Raw genomic sequence first — 14048 nt, 5'->3', positions numbered from 1 at the left:
AAACACCCAAAACCACTGATCTACAAACACCCAAAACCACTGACCTACAAACACCCAAAACCACCGATCTACATACAAGTAGCTCTAGTACTGCAACGACACACACCCAAAACAGTCGATCTACAAGCATCTATATAGTACTGCAACGACACACACCCAAAACCACCCCATTCGACTGGTATTTATATACTGCAACGACACACACCCAAAACAGCCGATCTACAAGCAGCTATACTGCAACGACACACACCCAAAAGCTTGACGCTTTTCCGTGTGCAAAGCTGTAGTGCGATCAAGTATAAGGCGTTGATTTACGAAAGAAAATCACGAAAAGTGAAAATATGGAGATAAGAGGTATATCTGCCCGAGAGCAACGATAACCCATAACATCACAATGATCTGTAGGCTACTGTACAAATATATAGGTTATATAGGCTATGATGTCAAAAGAAATACAGTTTGAAGATTGAAGTTGTTTTGGGCATGCAATGTGCTGAAAGGTTTGCACATTCAACCCCTCATGGAGTCATGATCCATCCCCGATGCCCATAATAAATTATTGTTTGTATATTATATACAGTTCCAGAATGAAACGTTTTCATCCTCAAAGTGCCGTCATCATCATCATCATCATCATCATCATCATCATCATATCTACAAACGGTCGAGGGAACAGTTTAATTCTGAGAGGTGTATTGCTTATTATTGGATCCAAGGACCGCTTCTCTTCACATTAACCCATTTTAGACAGGAACCCCATTTGGTGTTTATAGCATTATGTTATACTTTAGCTATTGAAAAATAGCAGATCTACAAGCTCGTAGCACGGCCTGCTATTTTTGAAGAACCGTGAAAGTGTTTTGCAAATCTTTGAATATATATTCTTTCAGAGCGAACGTTTTTACCTCAAATCTTTGCTTCTGGGGGAGGTGTGTGTCCGTGGAACAACATATTTCCAGATGGGGTTTCTGGGGTCCTTGACAATTAATATTGAGCACCACTGATATAGAAACATATAGGCATTTCAGAAAACTGACAGGATTTAGAAGACATTTTTTTAATATTTCGAAGTCAGGTCTAAATATAGCTAGAATCTATACAGTGGATTCTGGATATCAATGAAAAGCACTGCATGCCTATTTAGTCAAAATCAGTGGTTTCCAACCAGCGGTCCTTTGAAGGGTTTCCAGGTGAATGACGGAGAGATGTTATCCAAATGAGTGTCAAAATGACTTCGTTTCATTTTACGCTCCTGAGAGTTAAATTACCAGTCATCTGCATTACTTATAATTTACAAGAAAGTCTCTATACACAATTAGAGAATGTAGAAGAATTGTTATTTTGATCAACGTTTGCCTGTTGTCTCTCCTAATGGTATTACCTCAATGAATATACTACGGCATGGAATTGTGGACAAAATCTACTCCGAGGGCAACAAAATATTGAATCTAGGTTTTGGGTCCGAGAGGCTAAATGTCATCAAATGGTGCAGGTTCCGTGGCTCAAACACTGAATAAAGAATGGACCTTTTATGTTCAATAAGTCAGTGCATGCAGGGTTAAACGTGGGGGTTCCAGCAGTGTTGAGTTCGTCGACTAATATAAAACTATGACGATTTTCTTTTTTTCCACAGATAAAAACGAAATAAGCCATGATGACTAAATATACTGACAATTTTGTCAAACAAATAAAAAGTATAGGCCTAGAGTCTAGACTAAAATGTTAGGGAGGGACTAGTGGAGAGATTCAGTAGAACTAAAAGACAAGTCATGTTATGCTTGGTTGCATGCTGAAAAAATAGCAGATCTACAAGCGCTGAGATATGCTATATTTCAGCATGCAACCAAGCATATCAAATCGGGCATGACGATGCCATCAAGGCCCGCCAAAATCAACTGTAGATTTAGTGGACTAAAATCGTACGATATTTAGTCGACTAAAACTAGACTAACACTGAAACTCTTCAGGTGACTAAAATGTTATTCCAACGGACTATGACTAAAACTATAAATCAAATGTTATTCCAACGGACTATGACTAAAACTATAAATCAAATGTTATTCCAACGGACTATGACTAAAACTATAAATCAAATGTTATTCCAACGGACTATGACTAAAACTATAAATCAAATGTTATTCCAACGGACTATGACTAAAACTATAAATCAAAATTTTCTGTCAAAATCAACAGCAGGGGGTCCCCAGCTGAAATCAGTTAATCAACAGCAAGGGGGTCCCCAGCTGAAATCAGTTAATCAACAGCAGGGGGTCCCCAGCTGAAATCAGTTAATCAACAGCAGGGGGTCCCCAGCTGAAATCAGTTAATCAACAGCAGGGGGTCCCCAGCTGAAATCAGTTAATCAACAGCAAGGGGTCCCCAGCTGAAATCAGAACAGCCGTATCCATTCCAAATCACTATAGCGTCACATGTCATGAGCTGAAAATTTCAACAACCACAACTATTCTCTGTGTGTGTGTGTGTGTGTGTGTGTGTGTGTGTGTGTGTGTGTGTGTGTGTGTGTGTGTGTGTGTGTGTGTGTGTGTGTGTGTGTGTGCGAGCGCGTCTGCGCACCAACTATATTTTCAAAATGAAGGGTCCGCAGTTTAAATATATAGGCTATTATATATTGCCTATCAATTCTGAGGGTCTTTGACATGAAAACCTTGCGTTTCTAATAATTAAAAGGCCATTTTCCAAATGGATGGACCATTTTTTTTAACAGCCATGTCTCTGAGAGTGCGCAAACATGGAACCAAATGGACCCGCGCGAGAGGGTCCATTTGGTTCCATTTTGTGCACTGACTCAGAGTTACACATAGCCTAAATAAGTGTCCTTGAGAAATGAAGACATGGAGTTTAGTTGAAATTAGAAGACCCAAACAGTTCTCCTACCTGACCAGAAGACAGCGGACAACAGCATCATCATCACCATCATCCCCGGACCACCCGGGCGGGGGGCCGCCGGGGGGAGAGGCAGCATCTCTGCGGGGACCGGGGCGGACCGGACCGGGGCGGGGGTCCGTCTGGTGGGCTGAGGACCTCCGGAGATCCGTGAATTCACTGCAGCCGTCCGTCCGTCCGGCGCTCACTCACACACTGGAATATATAGTCCTATAGTCCCACAGCCACGCAGAAAGAAAGAAACAAGTCCACCAACTTTACAAATCCAATAGAAAAGAAAAAGGGGTTTAAATAACCAAAAAGAAAAAAAGAAAAAAAAATTAAATGAACACCTCCGAGATAGATTAGCCTTTTGTGTGTGTTATGTAGATTAATTGTGTCTGTGGCTGTCGCGTTTTTGTCGGGCGACAGACAGTTCCGACAGTTTAATAATTCCTCGCTCGATCCCCGCGCGACGCGACGCGTGGCGTGGGTCTTTTCTCTTTCTTTTTTAGCGAAGGGAAGAAGCGCTGCGCAATTTAATTCACCACCAAGCAGTCCTTGATCAGCTCAGTGTAGTCCAACTCCAGCACCAATCCACTGGGGAAGTGTTTTTACAACACCAGCACACATGTCAGGAGGAGCAGCGGCAAGCAAAGCGACTATAGCCTATACTTTGCGCGCGTATAGCCAGTGTGTGTGTGTGTGTGTGTGTGTATAGTAGCCTAATGTGTGCGCTATGTGCGTGTATGTGCAGTATAGGCTGCTATATATGATGTGTCCTTGAGCCGTCGTGGAAAAGTCATCAAATCATCTCCCGTTCGGTTGCTTCCATCATCATCATCATCATCATGATGAGGTCCAGAACACACACATGCTGCTGCTGCTGCTCTGCTGCCTGGGATGATGACAGACTAGCGGAGGTTCAAGTTATTAACTGTCTACAGACTCTACACTGATACACACACTCACTCTCTCTCTCTCTCTCTCTCTCTCCCTCCTCTTTTTTTTCACTCGCGCGACAGTGGTTCAATTAATGGGAGCTCAAGCACAACTTTGCGCCATGAGGAGCCAAGAAGTGGGTTTTTCCCCCTTTGAGAATGTTCAAGTGGCATTTGGTCCTCTATAGACAGTGTAGGCTAAATTGCATGTCGCTGCGTTCATAGTTTGAGGCATTTTGCTCAACACGGACCAATCCTGCAAACTTTGGAAGGCAATCTTAGCCAATCGGGATGGAGTATGCGGGAAATCTGTGTTATAATCGGACAAAATCTGTAGGAGTACTATTAAAAATAATCACACCCGTGTGAAGTGAGGGGCACTTCATCTTCAATGTTTGTGTTTACGCAATGTTTGTGTTTACGCAAACACTCAAAGCTGGCCATTCATTGTCAATGGCTTTCAATGTTTGTGTTAGGACAATGTTTGTGTTTACACGCACCCTAAAAGCTGGACATGGGCTATAGCACCCCTCAAAAACATGTTTTGCAAAACACTCTCACTCGTGTGAAGTGAGGAGCTTTCTTATCATAATACATCAGCCAAAATAATCATCACATTCCGTGCTATATACAAAGCTGTGCATATAGGAGGGGCTATAGCGCCCCTCAAACATCGGCCTCACGGTGGCGCTATAACAGGCCATTCAGGAACATTTGGAGCAGAGGTTTGTCGTTGGCATCCAGGGAGTGTGTGTGCGCAAAGTTTGGCATCGACCGGGCCAACGCCGCCGGAGATCAGCTGGTAACAGACGGAAGGACGGACACACACAGACGTACGCGACATTCAAAACTCTACACACAGGCAGGTTGTGCTTATAACCACGCCACGCTTCTGGGTACCAGTGCGGGAAGGGCCTCTCGCCTTCAACAACTGCGGACTAGACCAGGGGTGGCGGGTGGGCAACTTTGACGATGGAGAGGGCCACTATATTTCCACACTCACTACAGAGGGACACGGTGGCATTGCATATTACTGTCGTCAAAAATAGCCGACCTATACAAGCTCAAAAGCGTGACGCGCTTTGAGCCGCCAGTTGCCCATGTATGGAGTAATAGACCTTATTATATTACTCAATGGACTAGACCACAACGGAGGTGCGCCGTCTCAAGCAAACTTGAGTCTCGTAAGAGACCACCGAGCGAGCTGAAGCGAGTGTCGAACGTTGCAAAGTTCGCTTAGTCGACTCAGGGCCGTTGGAGTTGCGACTCGATAGACAGAGAATATAGTAAATCGTGTTCTGGCGAGAGCGTTTTCCCCCCCGACTGCCACTCAAAGTGGCTACTGGCCAATCACAGCGCGTCCTCGCACAAGTGCTGTGCACTGGCCAATCACAGCGCGTCCTCGCACAAGTGCTGTGCACTGGCCAATCACAGCGCGTCCTCGCACAAGTGCTGTGCACTGGCCAATCACAGTGCGTCCTCGCACAAGCCGTATAGAGTTTGGAACGACGCCAGACGGACGGGGGTGAAAACATTATTCTCCGCCACGTATCGCCTGGCGGAGACAATAGGCTAATAATAATATAATATTATAGCCATAATTCACATTTTCTAAATGAATTCACCTGGTCTAAAATGAGTAAGGCTATAGGCATAAGTTATTAAATGTTTTATTATAATACGTCTATATAAGGAGCCTCATTCACTACAGTAGCTGCAGGCCTAATCGATGGTGCTATAGGTCCAAATGGGTCCCCGACCTGGGAAGTTGGGAACCAGTGCTCTATGTCCATGGGACCACCAGTGGTCCTTGAGGGGGTTCCAGGTGGTTCTCCAGCTAAATGATGGAGAGTTCGTAACCAAATGGACCCATAGGCGTTTAACTCTTGAGAGTTCCATTCTTTTTAAACATCTGCATAACGTAATTTACAAGAAGTCTACACAATTATTTTGATCAACTTTCGTTCGGCCTCTACTACTATGGCATACCAGTCACGCCACATCGGTAAACCATGGAAATTGTGGACAAAATCGTATCCAAAAATATATTTAAAAAAAAATCTTCTGGGTCTGAGAGGCTAAATGTCATCAAATGGTGGCCCGTGGCTCAAATGCTGAATAAATAATGGGCCTTCTTGACCTGAAAAGGGTTGAAAACCATACAGTGCTCTATAGATAGAGCTCCAGGGAAGGAGGAGGAGGAGAAATCATACAAAACACAAACCTCCATTACTCTCACAGCCTCATGCCGCTAAAAGGATGTACCATATTATTACACACGCCATTTCTTTATTACTTACCCGTATTTATTGCGCTCTCCCGCTCTCTATCTCGTGTCCTCTCTCTCTATCTCCTGTCCTCTCTCTCTCTCTCTCTCTATGCAGAGCATGCTCATTCGGTGGAGGTGAGGTGGTGATACAGAAACATAGGTATTTCAGAAAACTGTCAGAATTTAGAAGACATTTTCTTAAATTTCGACGTCGGGCCTATGGGTTAAAAAAAGGGGGGGAAATGTCACTTTCAAACACGTTTGGGGTCTGCCTGCCTGCACCCCATGCAGGCAGGCAGTTCTTAACCCATTTTGGGCGGGAACCCCTTTTGGCGTTTTAAACATTACGTTATAATTAAGCTATTGAAAAATAGCAGATCTACAAGCTCATAGCGCGCCACTCGGTGGCGCGCTATGAGCTTGTAGGTCTGCTATTTTTGAAAAATCGTGAAAATATGTATTTCAGAAAACTGGAGGATTTAGAAATGCCCTTAATGGTGTTATTTAGCACAAACGGCAAAATCCTGTAAACCACTGTTGTAAGGAGATGTATAGAGCAGTATACAGCAGCTGCATGTCTCTCAGATTGTATGGGGTCTAGTAGGACTATAGTAAATAATACAAAATAAATCGCTATACAATTTTGTAAAAGAAAATACATATTTAGTCCCATGTTCGAATGCCCCCGCCCCCAGGTCAAAAATATACAGTAGATAAAATCGCTAAAACGAAAGAAAGCAGCAAATGATAAAGAATTAACCCTCATCTTTTACATTCTCTAATAACCTAAAACATGAACCATGGTTGAAAAAAAGCTAAAGTTGTCCTTTAAAATATCAAAAGTAAAAGCACTCATTATGCAGAATTTTCCCTAAATCTAGCAGATCTGCAAGTTCAGAATGCGTGAACTTAATGTGTGGTTAATGTGTGTTGTAATAAAAATAACTAGTACCCAATAAAGTTCTCAGATAAATGTATAGTGGAGTAAAAGTACAATACTTGGTTCCAAGATCTAGTAAAGTAAACATCAACACTCAAGTAAAGTACAAATAGCTCAAAATTGTACTTGGTACTTAGTTACATGCCGCCACTGCGGTGCGGAGTATCAGTGAGTGTGAAGTTCAACCGCACAGTCCACAAAATAAAAGGTTGCAACTAAGGAAACAGAAACCAAAGCACTCTTCTGGTGGAAAAGTTAAAAGCCTTTATTGTAGCCACTTCAACAAAGACTGTTTTCATCAGAAGAGTGCCTTGGTTTCTTGTTCCTTTAGTTGCAAGTTTTTCAGTCCCCACTTCCGCTAGGCTTCCCCCCCCAACACCCAGACCTTTTCCTTTTTCTTGAACATAAAAGGTTGCTTTACTGGTAAAAATCCATAGGTAGGTCCATTACACTTGACACTACAAACTCCAGGACTCTCTGAAACTGGACAAACTGGTCTCTACAGAGACATTGAAGCCACTACTTGAGAATGTATTACATTATAGGGACTGACTGCTTTGTGTAGCCCCAGCATGTGTATTTGCATTATGATGTTTTTCTTTTTGAGTGGTGCAGCCGAACAGCGGTGGTGCTTGCAGAACAGCCTCCATGCTCCTGTTGAATTACATGGAAACATCAGTCAGGAGTGGATGCGCGCGCGCGCGCACACACACACACACACACACACACACACACACACACACACACACACACACACACACACACACACACACACACACACACACACACACACACACACACACACACACACACACACACACACACACACACACACACACACACACAATTTCGGGTGTGGGTCCGTATAGGTACTCTCACAAAAAGCCCCTTGGACTCCTCGTGCATAGAAGGAAGGGAGTGTTTACATACTAGGCTATACCGGTCGTGTAGACAATTGGCACTGGGTGAAAAAAAATGGGTTACAAAAAAATGTGGGATACAATTTTAAGATACATTTTTAGTTGTTTGTTTTGTATGTTGTGATCATACTGTACTCAGGGTGTCCTTGCTAAAGAGAGCATGCTCTCAATGGTCTCCCCCTGATTAAATCAAAGGTCAATGAACTAAATAAAAGTCCAAGACCAGCCTGCTGATGACAGGCGGTGGTCATGCTCTTGGCCTATTGCTATACTTTTCCTTAACCCATTTAGACCTGGGAACGATTCTACAAATCCTGACAGTTTTCTGAAAAGCCTATGTTTCTGTGTCGTTCTCAAACATTTTCATGTCAAGGACCCCCAAGATTATATATAATTGGCTGCCGACCCCCATCTGAAAATATGTTGTTCCAGGGACCCCCCAGAAACAAAGATTTGAGTTAAAAACGTTCGGTCTGAAAGAATATATATTCAAAGATTTGCGACACATTTTCACGATTTTTCAAAAATAGCCAAAGCATAACATAATGCTTAATAAACCAAAAAGGGTTCCCGCCCAGAATGGATTAATAACCTGAGTACCTACTTCCACAAAACGGTTTCCGCAGGAGCCCACTTCACCCGGGGCTGCTGAGGGGGCCGCAGTGCACTGCACTGGAGTGGATGATTGTGTAAATGGAGGACGAGTGGAGTAGGGACTGGAGAGAGAGAGGAGATGTTTATGGTTGGCCGGCCGTAAATAATCATCACAAAAGAGAGAGACTCATAATCGCTGCCGGGAGGGGAGAGACCTTGTATCTCCATGGTTTCAACGTTATGTTTTATGTTTTGAGAGAAAGAGGCAGACGCTCAAACGAAATGAAATACAGTTAAATATAGAGATTGGTGCTTCTATAGTTCAACAGGAACCGTGACGTTCTTGAAGAGAAAACAATATCCGAGCACGTAAACATTATATGAACGGAAGAGAGGGCATAAAACCAATGTTTTAATCATATATTTAAAAATTGAAAAGCCAGCATATTTTGACTATACTTTACTTTACTTCATTATGGATCCCCATTAGCACTTGCAAGAGCATGGCTATTCTTCTTGGGGTCCAGTACACAAAAACACAACACATCATTCACCACAACATACAAATGCAATACACAAACATAATGGTTCACTTACAAAGGATAAGAGTAAAGGTCTCCACACACCGGGCGCGAATCGGATGGGAATTCGGATTTTTAGCAGCGTTTCTCCATCGGTTTTCCAAAAAACGCGGCCGGTGTGCAACCACCTTTACATCTCAAAATAATTGCAATTTTGCATTTTCATAATATAATTTCATCATAGAAAGGTTGGAAAGGGTTTGGAAACTGGTCTTACATCTTGCCCTGATGAAGACCAGTTAGGTTGAAACATGGTGGCTTTTTAAATGCTGATGCAATATGAATAAAGTAGATGAATGTTTGTTTTTGTAAATGAATGCCCTAGTACTTAGTCATACGATGTCACAGAAACATTAAAAAAAAATACATGATCTTGGAGATCCACTTCCTAAATAATAACTACAATGGATCTGTTAGATTAATTTAGCACACAGGATTTTTTAAAATTAATTCCTGATTAATTTAGAAAACAGGACTTTTTTTCTTTTTTTTAAATTAATTCCTGAAAGGTTTTTGGAGATACCAGGTTTCCACCACACACACACACACACACACACACACACACACACACACACACACACACACACACACACACACACACACACACACACACACACACACACACACACACACACACACACACACACACACACACACACACACACACACACACACACACACACACGTCAGGGTGACGGTGTGCGCCATCATGTTAGTTAAAAACAGCCCACATGCAATCCTACTAATTGGCCGTCATTGGGGCCAGTTTATGGCGAAGCAGCGTCTGCATAATGGCCCCTAATGTGCCGGTGTGTCAGACTGCCTGCTGTGTGTGCGTGCGTGCGTGCGTGCGTGCGTGCGTGCGTGCGTGCGTGCGTGCGTGCGTGCGTGCGTGCGTGCGTGCATGCGTGCGTGCGACAACAGAACATTGTGAAATAACACAATTTCAGACGTGTCCCATGTCTTCAGCCACCTGTCCAGATGTAAGTCACACCTCGGCTGGTCGGCGGGCCACGAGGGCAACACAAGTGGCCAGGAAGCGGATCGAAAGGGTGGCAGACGAAAGGGCTGCATTTGTTTGGTCCACCATACCCAAAACCCAACCCTAAACCTAACCTCACAGTAAGCCACTGGTTAGTTTTAACCTGCGACGCATGTCGGGAGCCACGGGTTAGTTTTAACCCGGCCACGGGTTAGTAGTAACCGGCCGCGCATGTTCGGGAGCGACGGTGTTGTCGGACTAAGTAATGCCTAGTGGTCGTGTCGGATGGGTGGGCGAAGAATGATTTCGAGACGTTCAAGTGGGCCCTGCCGCCCTGCTCTGTCCAGGAAAGCCTGAGAAGAACTACTGATTTATATAACATCCATGTTATGTCATGTTGTCCTTGAAGTAGAGGGAGCTGGCTCTCAATGGTCTTCCCCGAATAAATAAAGGTCAGTAAAGAAAAGAAAGAAAGAAAGAAAGAAATGCATGTACAGTATGCATGTACAGTATGTGGTTCAAGGTCCAAGGTGGTCTCTATATAGTTACGTCTTGTGTATAAGTATAGTAAATGTTTATTTTTGTCCTGCAAGGTCCACATAGATTGCAGCTCTATAGTAAGTTATTTAACCACTTGAACCACGTACAGCATGCCTATTCTGGAGGGAATATTAGCCAGACCTGGCAGAGCTACTGTAAGCTTGTAGATCTGCTATTTTTGATGCTTTTGTGTGACGCCGTAGGACGTTAAATTTACGTAAAAACACCACAAAAAACGTAGAATATGGAGATGAGGTTTCCGCCAGAAAGAAACAATATGTTTTTGTTGATGTTATTCTATAGACTATCCCCTGTACAACCCCCCCCCCCCCCCCCTCCTCCTCCTCCCCACCCTGCACACACGCCCACCGATTAGCTACAAATTGAAAAGGGTAATCAGCGAAGGCCATCTTATTGACGACACCCTCGCTGCCACCACAACAACATTACAACATTGTTCCATCAGGCTAATTACATGCGTCTGTGATGAACCACCCCTCCCCCCGAGGCCCTGGAACAAGCACGCGACCTGTCGGACGAACATGCCGCTTAGCTAATCGGCGGAGACCCTCTCCTCCTCCTCCTCCTCCTCTTCCCCCAGGGAGGTTGTGGACATATGGCCACGCAGGACAACAACACAGAGGGCATTTGCCTTTTACGTGTCAGGGCATTTAGCCTCGTACGTACGAGCGACATAATTATACGATGACATGCGAGCGTTTAGCGTTGGCTGTTCAGCCAGCCAGCCAGCCAGCCAGCCAGCCAGCCAAACAGACAGACAGACAGACAGACAGACAGACAGACAGACAGACAGACAGACAGACAGACAGACAGACAGACAACTCACGAAGCTAGAATCATGACTTCATGAGCTTGTATAATTATCATTGATATGTCTGGAGAGAGGCTGCGTCGCAACAAACAAAGGCAATTAATGTAACATCTGGGCTCCCGTTTACGGGTCGTCTAGACTCTGCTGTACGGTGGTTAATGTGTCCAACGTTTGAATTGAAGGTTAATTAAATTAATTTGTGTTATTATTAGGGGTGTAACGATACATTTCAACAGCGATACAATACGTATGGCGACACATGGTTGACGGTACGATACTTGGATGAAATTAATGAATGAATTAAATTATTTAAAATCGATACAGTAAGTATTTAGCAAAGAAATTGAATCTGTGTGAAACGTGTGGATAGTGCAGGTTTTTTAAGGGAAACATTAGTGTTATGGATATAAAGTAATCGATAGACATGAGTTAGATAGAAGTGTAGCAATATGTAATGGAAAATAAATTAAATCCCTCTTTTTCTTTTTTTACTTCTTAAAATTGCTAAATACAATGCACGATTACTTAGTAATATAGTTAGTATTGATACAATAATTGATTATTTGCATTGCAAAACGATTCATTACCGATTATTTGCATTGCAAAATGATACGATACAAAGTCAAACAATACAATATGTTGCCGTTTACATATCGATATACTTCGATTGTTGAAATTAAATAAACATTTTCAAGCTGTTACAAGCGTCTGATTGAAAGGGGCTGAGTGAGGATCACAAGTCTGCTCGATATCCTTGTCCACAGTACTAATGTTTTCATTTGAAAAATAGTAAGACATAAATTTTACTGCGTTTGCACAAACATAGATATTTCCAGGGAGCGACCATGATCTGGCGCCACCCAAATATAGAACAAACATGGGACAATTCTCATTCTACTGCTCTGCCACCAAAATGTGGAATGCCCTGACACCATCCATTAAAAGGATGTGTAACACTGGTTTCTTTATGCCCTGACAACATCCATTAAAACCCATTTGTGTTAGCATTATGTTATGCTTTAGCTATTGAAAAATAGCAGATCTACAAGCTCGTAGCGTGCCACTCGGTGGCGCGCTACGAGCTTGTAGGTCTGCTATTTTTGAAAAATCGAAGAACGACTGACATAGAAGCTTTTTCAGAAAACTGTCAGGATGTAGAAGACATTTTTAGAATCTGATCTCAGGTCAAAATGGGTTAAACGTAAAGGATATGGTACTGTAGTAGCACTGATTTCTTTCAAAATTGGCCTGAAAAAAAATCTATCCGGAGACCACAAGGGGAGGTAAATGAAATGTCCCCATCTCTTTTGCACATAATAGTGCAAATATTGTTGTTTTACGTTGATGAATTGAACACATATGACCACAATACAAACACAACGTTTGCGTTATTCTTTTAGCCTTAATGTCTGAGTGAGCACGTGCCGTTTACATTTCTGTGTACAGTTCAATCAATCCAAACAGCGTTTCCTGCAGTGCATTGTAGTGACGGAACAGTGAAAGTAATGACTCACTCAGACAGACAGACAGACAGACAGACAGACAGACAGACAGACAGACAGACAGACAGACGAGTTGGCTTCCTCCTTGGATCTTATCGGTCATGACACGGCTTTCCCTGATTCCCTGAGTCAGTGTCCTTACAATCCTTCTTCCTGTAGGAATCACTTGATTGATTGATTGATTGAGTGAGTGAGTGAGTGAGTACTTTATTAGTCAGAAATGTAAAGGGCACATGTACAGTAGGGATAAGGGTTTTGTACAGTAGCACATGTACAGTAGCTAAGACATTGAGGCTAAAATAATAACACGAAAAGGTCCTGCATGGGGCCTTGTTTCCATTGTGGTCCTATGAATTCATTTCATCAACATAGCATACAAATAACACGCCTATACTGTACATGTCATCAACAAATATAAACACTAAGGGCTCTAGTTTCGTCCATGCTAAACCCCTTATCCCTAAACTTCTTTGCTTTTTACTATTTTGAAAAACATTTTTGAATAGTTAAAATAGATAAGAATAGATAATAATCTACATCGACACATTGTGAGCTTGTAGATTGGCTATTTTAACTATTCAAAAATGTTTTTCAAAATATGCAAAAATATGCAAAAGAGTAATTTTCCATCTTCCTGATAGATGTCATTGGCAAAGACTACTAACGATGAAGAAACAAAGCAAGACATTAACCACTTAGCGATATTGTATGCTTTCAAACATTTGAGGATTTCTTTTGAAATGTTCTTTTCTTCTTTAACATTTCTGAAAATGGCTGTCTGTTTTTCACCTATGATGACTGTGTGATACTGAACAGATGGGAGTGATTGATATATTATTATGTCTGTGGGCACAGCAGTGGGATGTTTGGACACTATGGAACATGTATATTATTATGTCTGTGGGCACATCAGTGGGATGTTTGGACACTGTATGGAACAAGTATATTATTATGTCTGTGGGCACAGCAGTGGGATGTTTGGACACTGTATGGAACATGTCTGATACTACCGTGTGTAAGGTTGACCACGCAGCTCATGTTTTGATTTATTTGACAAATTACAA

General features: G+C 42.6%; 1 protein-coding gene across 1 annotated transcript in view; it reads right to left on the bottom strand.

The window, feature by feature from the left end:
- gfra3 (GDNF family receptor alpha 3) overlaps positions 1-14048 on the bottom strand; it is a 133026-nt gene that overhangs the window by 77662 nt on the left and 41316 nt on the right. The window contains exon 2 of the mRNA XM_079515495.1: positions 2896-3114. Coding sequence (XP_079371621.1) covers positions 2896-2983 — 88 coding nt within the window. The 5' untranslated portion in view covers positions 2984-3114. The remainder of the gene's footprint in view (positions 1-2895; positions 3115-14048) is intronic.

The sequence above is a fragment of the Electrona antarctica genome (genome assembly GCF_951216825.1).
Source record: "Electrona antarctica genome assembly, chromosome: 1".
NCBI lineage: Eukaryota > Metazoa > Chordata > Actinopteri > Myctophiformes > Myctophidae > Electrona > Electrona antarctica.
The sequence above is the reverse complement of the archived record's forward strand: the minus strand, read 5'-3'. Positions and strand labels throughout refer to the sequence as shown.